At 33.9% G+C, this 18,339-nt stretch overlaps 2 protein-coding genes across 3 annotated transcripts; both read right to left on the bottom strand.

The window, feature by feature from the left end:
- Positions 1 to 422: 422 nt before the first annotated feature.
- LOC143633723 (uncharacterized) lies at positions 423 to 7,993 on the bottom strand. The gene is made up of 13 exons (XM_077101971.1): positions 7,493 to 7,993; positions 6,049 to 6,272; positions 5,277 to 5,335; positions 4,745 to 4,822; positions 4,288 to 4,634; positions 3,947 to 4,015; positions 3,779 to 3,867; positions 2,099 to 3,645; positions 1,862 to 2,018; positions 1,688 to 1,765; positions 1,481 to 1,592; positions 1,325 to 1,375; positions 423 to 703 (listed from the first exon to the last, which is right to left on the bottom strand). Exons 1-13 carry the CDS (start codon positions 7,991 to 7,993, stop codon positions 653 to 655), a joined length of 3,363 nt encoding a protein of 1,120 aa, XP_076958086.1. The 3' UTR covers positions 423 to 652.
- Positions 7,994 to 9,226: 1,233 nt separating this feature from the next.
- Positions 9,227 to 15,910, bottom strand: LOC143633749 (serine/threonine protein phosphatase 2A 55 kDa regulatory subunit B beta isoform-like). Of its 2 annotated transcripts, none has more exons than XM_077101997.1 (14): positions 15,541 to 15,910; positions 13,854 to 13,957; positions 13,648 to 13,746; positions 13,219 to 13,338; positions 12,926 to 13,129; positions 12,262 to 12,353; positions 11,373 to 11,491; positions 11,107 to 11,230; positions 10,499 to 10,622; positions 10,257 to 10,325; positions 10,072 to 10,163; positions 9,917 to 9,994; positions 9,769 to 9,833; positions 9,227 to 9,666 (listed from the first exon to the last, which is right to left on the bottom strand). In XM_077101997.1, exons 1-14 carry the CDS (start codon positions 15,656 to 15,658, stop codon positions 9,539 to 9,541), a joined length of 1,536 nt encoding a protein of 511 aa, XP_076958112.1. In that variant the 5' UTR covers positions 15,659 to 15,910; the 3' UTR covers positions 9,227 to 9,538. The 2 variants fall into 2 exon arrangements, with proteins under 2 accessions (XP_076958112.1, XP_076958111.1); XM_077101996.1 differs by having other exon boundaries at positions 12,923 to 13,129; positions 15,541 to 15,909.
- Between the last annotated feature and the right edge of the window lie 2,429 nt (positions 15,911 to 18,339).

Raw genomic sequence — 18,339 nt, 5'->3', positions numbered from 1 at the left:
CTTTTTAACCAAAAACATGTGTAATGAGTAGCGCCCCTTAATGCCCTCCAATCGTTACCACAATACCACTTCAATCCATATACGGCTTTATTATAAAAACGCTCTTCCTCTATAACGCTTAACAGTGCCCCTATAATACCTCATTACGCATGGCCTAAGGTTTAAACCAACTTTCGCAGGTTTTTGGAGTCCCTAACAAAACCAACAATATGATACTAGTCACATTTATGAATAGATTTACTTTGTATAAAGAAAAAAGGCTTCTAAGATCCAGTTTTGGATCAGATAATTCAATCAAACTGAACTAATAACCTTTTCAACTCTAAATCACTGTGCACTACACATATTACAACCCAAACCAAAACCACTTATTAAAAAACAAACAAAAAAATAACATAGAATAAGTACATGTACAGTTATATACAACTAATCCAAAACTTTTCCCTACCAAACCCTCAACAAGATGTCATTTAACTTCACCAGTCACCACCTTCATGCACAGCCAACAACTTGGTTTATCAATACTGCAGGTAGATCCCAAAAACACTGAAAAAAAGAACTATAAATAAAAAAAGAAAACAAAAGATTTGAGTTTCTTCTCTATGTTACACTTTCTTTTCCTATTTTATACATCGATGTTGCACTTCATATTTCATCCTTTCGTTTGTTTCTCAACGAAGTCTCTAATCGCCTCCTTCAAATGCTGGATTAAAAAAAATGGTAATTTTAATGGAGCGCATCATATTCTGATTAATACTACCTTCACTAAAGCTAAAACCAGTTATTTCCTAAATTAAAGATTGCATAAAGTTGTGAGGCACTGAGACCAACTACTAGATAGTGGCAAAACAGATGGTCGGGTGGGCTTTGTAACGAGTAACAGTGAAATGGCTGACTTTGCACACAAGACGTAGACTATTTATGAATGTATAGATTTCAAAACTTAACAGTAAGTACCTTTCCGTTAAGTTTATAAGTCAAATGTATTTAATCATTTCTAAAATAAATCAACGACTTGTGTGTCAATTCAACAACAGTTCATAGGTTTTTGTCAATTTTTAACCAAATATTTTAGGTTCCTTAAAAATGGTTTTGATATTAAGTTACCATTGTACACGCTAAGATATTCCATAAACCACAAAAATTTACCATTGTACCCTTCAATTACGAGGAAAAAGAACACAACAATGAAAGGGTAAGATTGTACTTTTCAAAAGTTCTAGTGGCGTATGAATAATTTGATTAAGTAGGTTTCTATGCATTAAAAATACACCCGCCCAACCCATTTGGGTGCACAAATAAGATTGAGGAGTTGGATAGAAACCTGTAGTTCATGATGAAGCACAACAAATATCTTCTTCAGCCGTTTATGTTTCTGCAACATTAAATACTTCCATGATTAACACCAAAAAGCTTAGAAATGCTTATTGTTACAGATAGTTCAACAAAGAACGTGAAATTAATTAGATATTTGATGTACCGTTCCACACTGGCGATAAGATTCCATTAACTGCTCCAATATTTTGTTATATCTTTCGACATCTCTTCCTTTAGCAAGCTCAAGGTCCCTTCTAAAGTTTTGAAACTCGTTTCTAGATATTTAAGATGAAATTAATTAGACAATGATATTCAAGGAGGCCTGACTTAAAATAAAACAACACAAAAATACAGATAAACGTAGTAAAACCTGTAAGATTCTAGAATCTTATTCAACGTATGGTAGCAATCATACTTCTCATGATACTCCTGCACATACTCATTGTACCTAAACATGCAGAATACAAGTATACAAATCATTATATAAAATTATAAACAATGTCAACCAAATAGCAATAACCGTAAGAACTAAAAATATACTTACTGAGAAAGATCCCGTATTGGTTCCTTCATCTCTGGCTCATCTTTTTCGTACTTCGTATATGAAGCAATACTGTCATCAGAACAAGATTCCATTTGCCTCCTTTTTGTTTCATTGTTATTCCTACCATTTATCATCCAAGAATCCTTCTTTTTTTCTCCTAAAAATCCTTAGACTTAAGTTTTCTCTTATCTTTAATGGTAATAGGCATCCCTTGTTTCTCATGCTTATGTGGCACACCCACATGCCCTTTTCTTTGACTCTCTGTGTTGACCATGTACCCTTCGGAACCAATTGCAATCCCCTGGCTTGCGCCGGCTTCATTATGTCTACCTTTATTGTTCTGAGAACCAGATTTCAGATGATCTGGTTTTGACAGTGACGGTTTACCATTAAACCGTGTGAAATCATCTGCATGATCCTCAGAAACAACCTTGTTAGGTATGTTTGACATGTCATTAGGTTTTGTTTTACTGTCATCAAGATTCCAGTAATCTGAACTTGATTTGGCCTCTGACTGTTTAAACGAATTATTTCTCCCAAAACGCTTTTCTTCATGCCAATTCTCACGTAACTCACCGGTTTCTAAATCAGAGAGCTTTCTTTGAAGTGTGGGTCCGCGTCCGTTTATTACAGTTGACTTTTTTAAGTCAACAGGCAAATTTTTAATCTGGGATGTTGACGGTAACTCCAATTCCTTACTTTTTCCAATTAAACCACCGTATTTCTTTTGATGAGAACTCGAAGGTTTGCCTCCAGAATTCTTTGGAGGTCTTCTATCCTTAGGATGACCATCTTCATCACGTGTTTCTTTGTTAACTCTATTATCTTTTTGCATGAAAAACACATCATTTCCTTGTGGGCCCCTATCAGAGAACCCAACAATGTCATCCAGGTCATCAGGAGGATTTGCTTGTGAAGCATTAAGATCAATTTGTCTCGGGTCAGATCTCGGGGAATCTGAAGTAGAATTTCCAAAAAAGTCACGGTTGTTGACATTTTCATAGTCATAATTAGACATGTCACCAACAGTCCGGCCCATCGTTCTGGGCCCATCAATAGATCTGGAGTTTGACCGGGCCTGATTTCTTGACTTTAATCTTTTCGCGTTTTCGTTTTCATCAAAATGCTTCTCATCAGATCCCCTTTTAGATGTAGTGGTTCTTGATACAACTCTTTTAGCAGGATCATGAACTTCATGCACTTGATCATAATGAAGATGATCAATGAAGTGATTTGTGGTATCATCAGCATAATTATCCTCAGCTTTGTGGTTATCTCCAAACAAATCTTTTTCAAGATCAAGTAAATCAGAGCCATGACCGTCATCCTTTTCATCAGGCATATTATGTGGTGCATATCCTAATTCATGATCCAAAGGTTGTAAGTTTTGCTTGGGTTCTTTATCATCATCACTCATGATATCTACATCTTCATCAGACCCTTGTTTGCTGTTTAAAGAAGCATCACTATCACTGTCACTGCTACTACCAGCAGGACTTTTGCTGTCACTTCCACTGTCACTGCTGTCACTTTCACTGTCACTGTCACTTCCACTCCTGCTAGAGCTAACTGCAGGATCTTTCTTATGGTGAGAAACTTTTTTATCACTAAATACATCTGGGGAGAGATTGTCGGTATCACTCTTTTCTAAAATATTTAAGTCTTCATAAGGTTCAGAAATTAGGTGAGATGGTTCTTCAAATTCCTTCACATCATTGGCTCTCGAAGGGAAGCTAGATTCAGGAGCAGTTGTTACTCTAAAATGATTATTGTTCTCTGGAGAACTGAAATAGGGGATATCAGAAATTAGATTCCAGCAAATGGCATAAATAATCAACTAATAATGACAATGTTTAACTTAGAACAAAAAAGATTACTTAATTCTCACATAAAAATGAAAACATTAGTTAGTCTAACCTTCCACTTTCAGATAAAGATTTCCTGAAACTTTGTGACTCAAAATCAGGCTTCAATATGTATTTTCCTGGAGCTTGGAACACAGCAATCTGAACGAAATAACAATGTCATTCAGCAGTCCTGACGAAAACGATACTGAATAATAAATACTAGTTTAGTATCACTTACCCTTTTCAAGATGGGCTCAATTTGCTTCACAGATTTGGGAATGGTTTCTCCAACAGCTCTCTCCAGAGCCTAAAAGGTAGGATGAGAATGCATAAGAGAGAGAATGAAAAAAAAAAATTATATGTAAAGTTCACACATGATAGGTTAAATAAAAGAAAATGGTACAAACAAAAGCTGTTTTCTAAAAGATATACTGCATATATAAGATGTAATTTGACCCGTTTGAGATGTAAAACACTTTGGGCAACATTCAACCCCAGTTGACCGGTTCCTCTTTTACTTATTTTTTATAATTTGACCCGTTTGAGATGTAAAACACACGAAAGAGGCCGATTTCTTACCTTGAGGTTCATTCCTTGTGGTTTATCCATAAGAAGAGAAACTAGCAAACTTTGCACATCAGTAGGTTGGTTTCCAAATCTTTCATTGCTCCCTGGTTTATTCTGTACAATACCAGCAGGAACTCTGTTGAACATTTCTCTCTCAAATGTGCTAGCATTCTCTTTACTAGATTGAGTCAAAGTAGCATCGCCTCTATTTGTATGTAATTTATTAAGGTTGTTACGTCTAAGCGGAGACAATGGTACAACAGACTGATCAGGTGTCGATAGAAGTGGTGAAGCCGATGCCCTAATTTTGGAAGAAGTTGACGAGAATCCAGGTTTCCCACCAGATTTAGGAGGAATCACTGCTATAACAGATACGTGATAGTTATAAAGAGTGCAAAAATTCGCTTTAAAACACATTTATATTTGTAGATATACATTATCATTAGTATATCATTATAAGATTCCTTACCTGAAGAAGTTTCAGCTTTCATCTTTTTGAAAGGGGGGTCTTTCTTTTGTTTGTATGACCCTCTCCATGCATTATTTACTGAAACCAATAAATTAATACAAAATTTTAATATGAAGTTTGAAATTTCAGATATTAAGACGTGAAGTTTGAAACTTAAGATATTAAGATATGATTTATTGGTTATACGTATATATGCAAGCATTTCAAATAGCAAAATAGTAAAATAAGAATGGCAACAGGAAACCCTAAAAGAAAGGACATTGACACATGCAAACTTTTTGTGGATTAGACTCTTTAACAAATAACATTAATTGAAGAATAAAAAATGTTTCCTCACACTGACGAATGTATGAGATGGATTAAAAAACAAAACAAGTTGAACCAGGACTCCTAAACTCTTAAACCATTCATTCAGTTCCAAAGACTCATCTCGCTGACAAGCCACCTTATTTTATGCATCGATGCAAACTACATGCATAAAGTACAAAACATGTATCACACAAAGGAGAATTAGTGGCAACCGATATGATACCTTCAGCAGCGGCCTTCAATTGATTCTTCATAGATGGATTTGGGTCTAAAACAATGGCTCTGTCAAAAAAAAAAATTCAAAACGGTTATTTATCAATAGTCACACAGTGTCGGATTTTAACCATCAATAACTGACAATCTAAAAAGGGTTGTTAAAAAATGTGGTTAGCCCGTAGCCCTAAGGGATAAGTTTAAAAAATCCCTTACATTGAATGGCATCAATCATGTGATGATTGTAATTGTAAGAAATACCTTTTTACATTTGTTATGAATGGGCTGATTAAAGACTTTAAATGGTAAATATTGTAGTGTATGCTTCTTCCACATGATAGCTTGTTTATTGATGATTATACTAGAGTTATGAAAAAATGAAGAATGTATCTAAACCCTAAGATGGATGGTTTGGTCAGACCAAAAATTAATTCCAACTTTAGTGAGACCAGCTGACAATGATAAGCAGGTTGAAGATGCAACAAGTACATGCATATACAGGACAAGTGGTAGTAATACATTACTCTGCATGTGAACAACTAAAGGGATCTTTTACACTTAACTATGGGAGAACATTAAGGAGACCATTACGTGTGTATAAGCAACAATATAAGGAGATTCAGTAGGCGAGCATTTCAGAAGTGCTAGTTAACAGATCATAAACAGAAGCATGAAGAGTGAGGTGCAGCAGAAACACATAACCTAGCAATTAATCACAGCGTAAACTGCAACACGTAAGTGATCACGAATATAATATTGGTCATATAAAACATAAAACATACTTTCGTGATTTGTGCTTGCGTTCTGCCTCCACTGTCCGCATTTTAACATGGTTTTTAACAGAATCGTCTAATTCACGTTGAACATTCAACTTCCGCCAAGCACTTCCCGATTCAACAAGCAAATCATCTCCATCACCACTTTGGCATTCTTCATATATGTCACATAGGTGACCAGTTTCTTGGGACCATGTGAATCTGAACTCCTTTCCCCCTACATTTATGACCTGAAAGAGTATGAAAAAAACTAATAAGTTTTGAAGATTTAATAGCAAAACATAAAGATACAGTTTCTAACCAAGATATATGCTCTCTGTAATTTCATAAAACCATCTGTTTGATCAGAAAACCTATGAAGCAATTGCAGAACTGTTGTTACAGTACATGATCTTCTCCTATGTGCACAATTCTCATGAAAGATACAATTATGTTTAGTTTAGTGTCAAACCTCCAAACTACATATAATAGTGCTATGTGTACTAATATTTTAACTTAACGAGGGATTTTACGCAAAGAAACTTAACTTGTGAACCAGTAAACCTAAAATTCATTGATATACGCTATAGAGATGATTAAGCTTACAGAAATACACCATCTGTTTAATCAAAAAACCTATGAAGCAATTGCAGAACTGTTGTTACAGTACATCACCCTCTCCTTCTATGTGCACAATTCTCGTGACAATTTCAATTATATTTCGTAACAAACCTAACACTATGTGTATTAGTATTAAACATAGCAGGGGATTTTTGGCAAAGCAACTTAAACTGTAAACCTGTAAACCAGTAAACCTATAATTCTTGTGCACAATTCTTGTATTATTTCGATTATGTTTAGTGGCAAACCTAATACTTTAACCTAGCAAGGGAATTTAGGCAAGGCAGCTTAATTTGTGAGCCACTAAACCAAAAATCCATCAAATAATTCATTTCCACAATTCCACTAGACCTCTATGCTGCAGTATGATCAATAGAGACAAACAAGCAACAGCATAAACATCCAATTTACACAGATCTAGGTTAATCACGCATCAAACTGAAATACAGAAAATGCATAAAACGGTAAATAGACAAACATATAGTTATACAGTACTGACTACTGACTAAGACACATGCTATATTGCTATCTGTAGTTTCATAGATATAACTAACCTTACAGAAATACACAATCTGTTTAATCAGAAAACCTATTAACCAATCACCGAATTGTCGTTACAGTACATGATCCTCTCCTATGTGCACAATTCTCATGATAATTTCAATTATGAGTATTAATACTTTAACCTAGCAACTTAAATTGTGAACCAGTAAACCTAAAATTCATCAAATTATTCATTTCCACAAACAATTAGCATATTGAACACTGATCTATATTTAATTACTCATCAAATTGAAACTATTATGCATAAAACAGTTAATAAGTCAATATTCAGATAAACTAAACCTACATTTCCATTAGTATTATTCGCACTGGAATCAAACTTAATCCTCGCAACACCGCCATCCGCTTCAAACCGCTTGATCTCTTCAACGAGAACAGGCGAAAGCCGAATAAGCATACCGAAGTTGAGAACATTATTATTATTACGAACTAAACTAAACGATTCTTCGGCTGTGGATACTGAATTGGATTCGGTAGGTGTGTTATTGCTAGGGTTAGGTGACCGGATTGACGCCGTTGGACGGAAGACGGTTGGAAGGCCGAGTGGATGTTCCGTTTGATTGGACCGCCGCCGCGGCCGCGGTTGAGCTTGCCGGAACCGCCGTACATTGCCGGACGTCAGGGTTTTGTGACGGAGTGAGTAATCTGGTACGGTGGTGGATACCGTCACAAGGAAAAGATGTGAAGGAATTTGAGAATTCTTTGGTTTATTTTTTAGTTTTTTTATATTTTTTGTTTCATATCCGGATATCGGGATGCGCGTGTCTTCTGATTCGGGTAAAACCATAAATCTAAGACTAACGCTTGTAAATACTAGTCCGTAGGCATGACAGTACAGTGAGATAAAACTCATTCAATTCAATGATCCAACTAGTGAACGTCGCTTACTCGCCCAGTCTTTCATTATTATTTTGGTGCTGCTGAAACTAAATAACATAGGCAAGAATCAAACATATGTTATATGAAAAATCAAGTATCTTCGTTACTACTCTGATACAAACTCATTTGGACTAATTTACAAATAAACCAAACTTATTTATAAAACTAAAAATATAATAAATGCGAGTTCAAGATATGAAAGGAAGCTTCCTTTTAGGGGAAAGTTTTTCAAATTAAATCATCTTGAAAAAAATATATAAAAGGGGAAAGTATGAAAGTAGTAAAAGTATTTAAAAAGTAGTTAGAAAGAAAAGACGTTTTACATTTGAGGAAAGGTCTCCCGCTTTATTCTATATATTATTTTTACTGTATTTTATTGATATTTAATATATGAGAAAGTGCATTAATCAGTTTATAATGTATTGCAACGTATTAATTTTGATAGTGAAAAGTTGATACGTGCATCACGGTTGATGCAAAATCTAACCGTGTCATCAACTTTAAAGTTTTGACAAAATTTCCACTCATCCTCTCTCTTTTCTATTACTTGTTTAAGAAACCATGTTTAAATATTTTGATAGCTTTTCTACCAAACAAAATTACATATTTCTCTTATTTAAAAGAGTTTTTAAACTTTTTTTATTTTCAACATTAGGAGTAAGATCAAAATACAAAGGTAAAAAAGAAAAGGTCTGACCAAATGTTGATTAAAAATAGCATATTCACCCTCCATATGTTCTTACACAACTCATTAGTTACACCTTGTTCAACACTATACTTAAATTCTACCCTTTCAAACGGAACATCGGCTTTAACAATCCCATCTCCGTCTACCAAAATGACCGGAAACATTTCAAAAGGTAGACAATATACACATCCAGTTGAAATGTGATATGATTGCATCGCGATGCCTAAGAACACGATCTTAACCGTTGATACTAGTCATAACCGTTGATACTGGCTTTAGTTAACTAGCAAATAATACAAAATCATAGTTTCATTTATGCTCAACGTGTAACAAAAGGTGAGGTGAATTTCAAATTTCAGTATAGTACAAAAAGATTAAACAATAAGAAAACCAACTAAAAATGCAAATATTATTCTACAATATCCCGTAAATAATATATAAACTTTTAATAGCCTGCAATGCAAGTAAGCTAGTTGCATGGCTGTTTCCCAACTAAAACTACATCTCAACTACAATCCCAATCTGTTTCTCTTAACACAAAAACAACCAAACAAAAAAACATCCCTTTTGCAATTATAAATCTAACTTCTTTATCAAAAAAACCAAAAAGAAATAATGGAGGGTCAGGATTTAACAAAAGGCCCAACATTTGTGGATGAAAAAGAAGACAGAATTTGTGACATCTTCTAGAACCTTTTTGACACCTTCTTTACGTGTGTATGCTAAAATCGTCTAGAACCTTTTCTTCATGGGTAGATTTGTAATTTATGCATAGTACATGTACAAACTGTTTGCAGCAGCACAAGCAATGGAGTTTTCGGTCGGATGCCACGCTAAGTGAAGTAACTTTGTAGTGAAATCTAGCGTCGTATCATTCCCCGGGCTCTCTCCCCCTAGTTAATAAATAATCATCGAAACTCAAGTTAATGAAATTTTGTACCAGAAACGATCGATTTTATTATTAATTGACAGAGAAATAAAAAAAGACGACTAACCTCGTCTAACCACACGGGTTAGGCTGCTGCTTAAAGATCTTGCAGGAGTCTGCTGCACTTGTCGCCTGGTCCAATTCGGTTGTAATTAATTTTTAACGTGTTACATAGGTAAATTAAACAAATTTATATAAAATATAAAAGATAATACCTCATTGGGTTTTTGCTAGCTTCAAGGGTAGTGTCTTCAGTACTGTTGGGGCTCGATCCAAATACGCGGAAAAGATTGCTGGAATTTAGTTTAACGAGTGAGTAGGTGAGCAAAGGTAACAAAATAACATTTTATAAATTCAGTACAGGAATTACCTGTAAGAACCAGTTGCTACTCGCTTACCATCACCGCTTAAACAGCACTCAAATTTATCAAAGATTGAATCGTTTTCATATAAGTCACATAGCTGGAGATTATCATTTGCAAAATATCAATAATCTCGGTGCAAAAACATATAAAAATAGCTTCAAAAGGTTTGGTGAGTTCAGGAGGTATATACCCTTGGTCTTAAGTATTCATGAACCTGAAACGTTGAAACTGGACCCGAGTCCATGTTGATGTCCCATAACTGCACAAATCAGTTACATTTTTAGTGATCAACCGTTGATGATTCCAAAAGGTATAACTAATTTGTGTTTAATATAATTCTAAAAGAATTGGAAAAAATATAGCATACACACCGGACAACTTTTGACTCGTTACAAATGTAAACAGAATTACAAATATAATAGAAATATAAACCTTTAGGGTCATGTAATCGCGGCTTAGTATATATCGTCCATCCCTTGAAAATTTAATATCTGAAATAGATGCTATTATCTCAGTAAAAAATGATCTTGAACCAGGTGACTCGTGCTCCTCAAACCTGCAAAATACAAGTGTCATGAGAAAATAATGGAAACTAAAATGGGCAAATTACACGAAATAGAAACGAACTTCACACTTTTTCGTGATATTGGCAACTGAAATGTATCACTGATTTTAGCAACCAAATAGGCCTTTAATATGCCACATTGCCAATGGTATTTGATTCGACATTTAATAACTTTTTAATGTGATTGTTATAAAACAATACTGTCCAGACTTGTAAACAAAATTTATTCTTTTTATCTTTTTTAACATATGCACTATATGTGGAGGACGACATGGCATCAAACTATGCCACGTCACTAAATATGAGGTTGGCTGCTAAATCAGTAACAAACTGTAATTTGGTTTCAATTATATGCCTAAATAAAAGTTGGTCGCAAATATCAGAAAAATGTGTAATGTTAGCGTTTCTATTTCGTGGCAGTTTGCCCAACCAGAATTGTATAAAAAGAATATTAAAAAACCACCAAAATACTAACAATTTAGAATGTCTATCACACAATGCAGATTGACGCTGGTCAATAAGACGAATGGATCCTTTTGAACTACTATATGCTAGTGTGTTACAGTGAGTAGGATGAAATTCTGCTGATGTAATAACCTCTGCAAGTGAGCCAAAATATGAATGAGAGTCGATAAAGTCATAAATGGTTAATTAATACAAAATCAGATGAACATATGCATATAATAAGAGAAATTTATATTTAAATTGCTGGTAAATAAGTTTAGGTGCTAAAATATGTACCGGTGAGGTCCTCCATATTTGCAGGCTTCACATCCACAATGTTGAAACTTTGATTGCTAATTTCCAAATTCCAAAGGTTTATCCGAAGATCATCAGCCGATATGAATGTTTCACCATCACTAATGCAAACAACAAATAGTAATTATAAAACCAGTAGACACAACTATTGATGAATGCCTGATGAAAAGACCTCATAGGAACAAGCTTTGCTACCATTCATATATCAAAACAGATATTATATCCTGAACTTCCATAGAAACTTGATAACTATCTTCAAATTGATTTAAGTTCATATGACCATAAACATCACATCTAAAATTAGTAAATATTCAGAAATAAATTCTCACGAGCCCAAGTCTTAGTTATTCCAATGTAGGTGGCGAGTCATAAAATTAATATACATGACGCATATCATTATTAGATATTCAAAAAAAAAAAAAACTCTCATGGTCCTGTTCTTATAGTTATACTAATTTAGGTAGTAGGAAAAGAGAATGACTTATATTTACTATTCACTTGTTTGTAAATGAATAAAAAGTTTGGTTAGTTTGATTCTTCAACATTAACTAGTAACTATAATTAACAGATTATAAGACTAATAATCTACAACTCATTTCATCCTTTTTCCTACATAAATTGATGTAAAGGTAAATAGCCATAAGTCTATCGTATTACAAATTATGTGTTACTGATAAGAAAAGGCCAATGTTCTTCTCATAAATGAGCAGTCAGTAGATCAGGGGTACGTAATTGACTCTAATTCGCTTGTTCTTAGCCTTTGACTATTAGTTACTACTGGGATAAACATGCCAAATTTAATTCCTGAAAATGTTTGGGATAATGATAAGATCAACCTGACGATAACATGAAAAGGAACTGAATATCCAACCTGTTATTTGATATAGAATTGATATGATAATCATGAGCATGAGCATACACTCTTCTACATCTTGCAACAAGGTTTGTCTCATTACTGGTTACCTACAAAATTTACCTTCGTGTTATGTTAAATAAAATAAAGCAAAAGATAAGCAAAAAAAAATATTACAATGCTAAACTTGATTTGCATTTAGAAACTGATTATCTGATTTTTGCAACTTGTAATCATACTAATCAGTCTCATTTTAGCTACAACAAAACTGATTATCAAACAGTAATACAAATATCCTAATAAGGAAGACTTTTACTCACATCTTATAAGATGTAACTCCTTTTTGACAAGGATATCCTTTTTGGTCTATGTATGAATTAACTTTTAAGAAAATCAGAATTTCTTGAACTCCCAAACAACTAATTATCTGATAATTACAATTCCAAACACAAAAAGCAAGTCCAAACAAACACTTATCCTTCAGCTTGTTTTTTACAGCTGAATTATCTGTCTCGAATTCACATATCATATTCAAAACACAAATCCAAACACTCCCTAAAGAACATCTTTATAATCAATGAAAAGACTGATATCACTATCACTAGCTAGCCTGTTTTCACCTGTAAATGCAATAGTTGAAAACACATGTAAAACATATAAAGCACGAGTTGAGTACAACTACCAGGGGTAAGCGCAATGACTGAATTGCCCCTGCAGAAAAGTCCTTGTTCAAACTAGTGGAAGATTTATCTTTGTACTCCCCATTTGCAGTATTTGACAAATTGCTAACTGAAGAAATACTAGAACTTGCAATACTTCCATTTCCAACAGCTTTTAAAGGGTCCACATTCAAGTCGGCAACTTTCTTAATCTTTTTTTCTTGAACCTGAAATGTCAACAAATTTTGTTCATTTATGAGCATGCCACAAAAAGAAACAAAAGAGAAACAAAATATATTGAAGTAAATCTTAGGACCTTCCAGTATTTGATAGTTTTGTCATTAGTAGACAGAAGAAAAAGGGCACCATTGGCAGTTTGGCACCACCTGATCTTGTTAATTTTCTCCTCAATCTCCAAACTCTTTAAATAATCAAACTGAAAGCAAAAGTTGAGATAAATAATAAGCAATTCCTTGTTCTAATTCTTGTAACAAACAACTAGTGTGTCAAATATGATTACAAAAACTATATTGTTTCAATTTTCAATAGTAATCTAACTTCTTCAATGAAACGATTCAAGAGGTTTTGTGCATACAAACTACACTTTAAGCAACTTTTAGATCAGTTTTACCTGTTTTTCTAGCAAACTTTCGTTAGATATAAAACATAACCCAAATTAATCATTCATACATAAATGTCTCAAAATTGACACGCTACACAATTGGATATATAACAGAAACAATACCTCAGGTTCATGACTCTGGAACTCGGTTTTGTAACGGAATTCTGGATGCCTGGTTCTCGGGTAATCGGTTTTCTCTAAATCCTTTCTACTTCCACCTTGCTACATAATTAAATGAGATTTATAAATTGCAAAATACAAAAAATGATAAAAAATGAAACACACAAAAGAGAGAAATAAAAATCTAAAGAAATCATATCATATCGAACCTCCTTATTATCAGTCCTCTCGAATAATACCACCCTTCCCCCACGATCACCAGTAGCAAGATGGTCGCCACTTTTATCAAACTCAATTGCCGAAATAATATCAACTGTCACACAAGTGGAAACAGCTCAGACAGCTTAGAATAAGTGCAAAAAGGCTGTTAAATAAACATTATGCATATAACTGGCCGTTGTCACTAATATTTTGTCAACAAGATTCACGTCATTTTGTCGATTATAGAAACAAGTTAGCGCTTGCAGCATTCAATATTTTTAGCATCCATGATATTTTAAAGTTTAAACAATAAAAATTACACACGATATAATCACCAAGGCATAAACCGACACAACATAATCAGCATGCAATAATTATCTGTTTCTAGGTTATAGCAACTATAAGAATCACACCTCGACCTCTTACTTTAACTAAAAGTCTAAAACTTTATTAGTGCCCTTTGATATGCAGTTTAAAATGACTGCAACCTATATTTTATTTGCATGGATATCATCTCCGCGCAATACTAACCTAAGGTGACTTTTCTTTACAATCATTAAAATACAAAAAGTAAGTATTTCAAACACAACTCAAGAACTCCACGCAGTTTTATTCATTTGAAAATATCTTATAAATCTTCACTTATGAATATATAAAATTCAAACTTTCAACAGAAGATACTACAAATCCAAAAAAAAATAAACTATAACTATAATACCTACATATATAACATTAACAGTAAATAATTAAATAAACATTATGCATATAAATAGCCATTGTCACTAATATTTTGTAAACAAGATTTGGGTCATTATGTCGATTATAGATTACATGTTAGCACTTACAAGATTCAATATCTTTACCTTTTATGATATTTTAAACAATACAAACTACACGCGATATAATCACCGGTAAGGCATAAACCGGCACAAGATGCAACAATTACCAGTTTCTAGGTTATGAATCACACCTCCTACTTAAATTATATATCTTTAGTGGTGTGCTTTTATATGCCATAAAGTTTGATTGTAACCTATATTTTGTTCGCAAAGATATCATCTCATCAAAATACTAACCTAAGGTAACTTTTCTTTACAATCATTAAAATACAAAAAGTAAGTATTTCAAACACAACTCAAGAACTCCACGCAACTTCCCCTAGTTCTCGAGGTTTTATTCATTAGAAAACATCTAATAAATCTTCACCTACGAATATATGAAATTCAAACTTTCAACAAAAGATACTACAAATCCACAACATATCAACCAATAACTAGATTTACATATACAACATTAACAGTAAGTTATTAAATACACAATCATATACATGACACAATGACAAAATATTTATTATTTGATCAGATTTACCCTGACTTTATTAGTTAGATTTCTCTATACATCAAAGTAAATTAGTTTCACACACACACAATTAATAACACCAGAACAAAATATTCATTTCAAGTAGCTAATTAAATTCAACAATATAGCTAACCAACTAAACAACAACTTCATCACTCTCATTACATAACTAATAATAATTAGGTCAACAACTTATTCAACTTTTTCACAAATCAACAATGAATCAGCAATGTATCGATCAGATAACTAGATCAAACCCTAACCTTATGATAATAATAATAATAATTATAATAATAATAATCCAATTAACTTATCAACTACAAACTCTAGGTTTACCTTCCTGAACCTCTTCACCGGCGGTACGTTCACCAAACACCTGTGAAAACTTCCAGTCCAGCGGCGGCGGAGGACTCGCCGGAGCTGGTTTAACGCCGGCGACATCACCACCGGTCATTGCTTCGTACGTAATCTTCTTCTAAACCTAATCGCTTTCGTTAATTAATTACTCAATTAATTAGCGAATAACAAATTAATCGAGTCGTAACTGAAATCAAATCAAATAATCAAATCGCTTTTACGCAATTATTATTATTATTATTCGTTAAGATCGTAGCTTGTGAACCGTTGGATGAATTCATTCATTCATCTATTAATAATAATCATCATCGTCATCGTCATCGTCATCATCATCATCATCCGAATCGATTCATAGTTTTGAGATTTAATTTAATTTTTCTCTCTCTAGACCACACACAATAAAACTCGTTGCGTCACAGCGGATCATTTCTTCATTTTTTATATATTTTTTTATTTTTTTTTATTTGGTTGATTTGTCGTTTAGGAAGATGTGTGTGAATGATGGGTGTGGGTGATGGAATAAGCGTGACAGTCAGTGACTGTAGCAGAAAGTTAATATTAATAATAATAAACTCGATGGACATTGGTTTCGAGGAGCTGTGCACGACCGGGGTTGAGTTAGTGATGACACATGGTCTCTGGTTTTGTAAAATGACACTTCTACCCTTCTTTTTTATTTATTGTTTACTCGTGTGGTCCATTGTGGCTTGAACGGGTGGAGAACGACCTCTTTAAATCACGCATTGTTCATTCAGAATAAGATTATGTTTTCTCAAATATGATATTCCATTGATGAATGGATATGAAGCTGTTGTGTGGTAGTCCATGTAAGTTATAGAATAGTGATTGTTAGTTTATTACGAGACTGGAGACATCACGGGACTTAACATTTCGATTGAAGGTGAACTTGAAACTAGAATACATGCAAGGGAAACGGTTAATCTCAACATCGGATTATTGCGCTTAATTTATTCATGTGATGAACTAACGGTTGAGTAGTTGACGATCTAGTTTTGTCTTTTTGTCTTCGATTAATTGAAATAGTCTGCATAAGACTTCACTGAAAATTGATATTCAAGAAAAAGATATTAATAATATACGCCCTCATAAATTGGATGTGGTTTAATGGTAGCGCTCACTTTACTAGTGAGGGGTAGGGGATTCAAACCTCACTATCACTAATTTATATGGGAGATATGAGGGATGACTCTGGCTTGCCAGGGTTCGAATCCTGATCTCATCCAGTTTTACCGGCCCCTTGCTCGTTCCGTTTGGCGGGCGTGGGGTTGGGTTTTATCCAGGGAATCCCTCAATAGGTGGACCGCTAGGGTCTCCGTCCGTCCAGACTCGTGGCCGGCTCGGGCTACCTTTAGCCAATGGGGACGCGTACGGAGTACCCGGGTCACTTAGTTGATCGTTCCAATATAATATATATATATATATATATATATATATATATATATATATATATATACACACACACGCCCTCAACTCTAAGAGGCATCGGGCGATTGTCTGATTGTCTCTACTAAATGGGTTAGTCCCACGTTAGCATTATATCATAAGATTAATCACGTAACACTACAATCCTCACCATAATTGAACAATTTAAAGTGGTTATGGATTTGTTGAAACAATGTCTCACTGGATTAATTAAGTTTAGTATTTTGGAGGCATGCTATTAGTCTAGTTGTGGAGTAGTTTCTACACCCTAATTCAAGTACAAAAATAAGCACAAGTATGATAAAAAGATTAGTGGGTTGTTTGGTATTTTAATGATTTTATTAACATGTTAAATCTGAATTAGTCAAATGTAAAGTGTATTTGGTTCAATAAAAAAACACAATTGAAGTCTCTTAATAATTAGGTTTCAGATACTTGTTGAATGATTAAGATGTTACCTTTTTAATCGGTCATGTTTTTAATAAATCAGCACTTGTCAAACAACCCCTAAGAGAGTAATGAAATATAAAGATATAAAGTTGTTTGTTATGGGCTAACACTCATTGCTACCTCACTCATATTGGGCGTTAAACACCCAACATGTTAGTTAAAGAAAGACGTCAAAGTGGTGAGTGTCACCCCAATAATGCCCAACCGAGAGAAGAGAGACGAGGATTTTATGTACCCAACCAATCACCAATATTCTTAAAACTTCTTTCTTTTATTTATCCTTTTAGTTCAACCATAACAACCTTGTGAATGGTGGGCTACTTAAAGCTCCACTACCTACGTAACAATGACGTGACACTTTTTTTGGGAGCCTACAAGGCTACAACACATGGTCTAACTATGTCACGTTGATTTATTCAACCCAAACACGAACCATGTTTGCTTCATGTAAAAATATCAATTGTGATTATTCTGACAATGGTCCCCATAATCGCTATTTAGGAGATTCCCATGGGTACGATTTTGGGGTTTCACTTATTATGGCCGTTACATGTCTATTTTGAGACCATCTTTTGTCTTTATTTGAGTATACGAGATCTTTTTATTGTTGGTATGTTATTTTGGGGGTGTTATCCCTAAACACGTATTCAAATTTATGTGTTTGAAATGTAGTTTATTGTTAAACACATGTGAGATGTATCTGTTTGAATTTGCAACATTTGAATTTCAGTAATATTCAGTTTCTACGTCTAAAAAACTAGAAATCAAGACTTATTAACCAAAATACCAAAGTAGCTTCAAAATCTGATCCACTTAAACCCATATAACCTGATGGACCATGGCTTTTAAATCAGCCCAACACAACAAAACATAAGTAAATAGCCC

Source organism: Bidens hawaiensis, unplaced genomic scaffold (assembly GCF_021521415.1).
Source record: "Bidens hawaiensis isolate Kalapana, Puna unplaced genomic scaffold, B.hawaiensis_p1.1 tig00006888_1, whole genome shotgun sequence".
Taxonomy (NCBI): domain Eukaryota; kingdom Viridiplantae; phylum Streptophyta; class Magnoliopsida; order Asterales; family Asteraceae; genus Bidens; species Bidens hawaiensis.
Note: the sequence above shows the minus strand (reverse complement) of the source record. Positions and strands in the feature narration are given on the sequence as shown.

What these genes read in the sequence shown, in the direction of transcription:
- LOC143633723 (XM_077101971.1), bottom strand. Translation starts at nt 7,993, where the DNA reads ATGGTTTTACCCGAATCAGAAGACACGCGCATCCCGATATCCGGATAT. An exon ending in TCTTTATCTGAAAGTGGAAG is followed by an intron (nt 3,646 to 3,778) that starts GTTAGACTAACT and finishes CCCCTATTTCAG; the next exon opens with TTCTCCAGAGAACAATAATC. An exon ending in TCAAAGAAAAGGGCATGTGG is followed by an intron (nt 2,019 to 2,098) that starts GTGTGCCACATA and finishes AAGGATTTTTAG; the next exon opens with GAGAAAAAAAGAAGGATTCT.
- LOC143633749 (XM_077101996.1), bottom strand. Translation starts at nt 15,658, where the DNA reads ATGACCGGTGGTGATGTCGCCGGCGTTAAACCAGCTCCGGCGAGTCCT. An exon ending in AAATATGGAGGACCTCACCG is followed by an intron (nt 11,231 to 11,372) that starts GTACATATTTTA and finishes GCTCACTTGCAG; the next exon opens with AGGTTATTACATCAGCAGAA. An exon ending in TGTGATAGACATTCTAAATT is followed by an intron (nt 10,623 to 11,106) that starts GTTAGTATTTTG and finishes TGTATTTTGCAG; the next exon opens with GTTTGAGGAGCACGAGTCAC.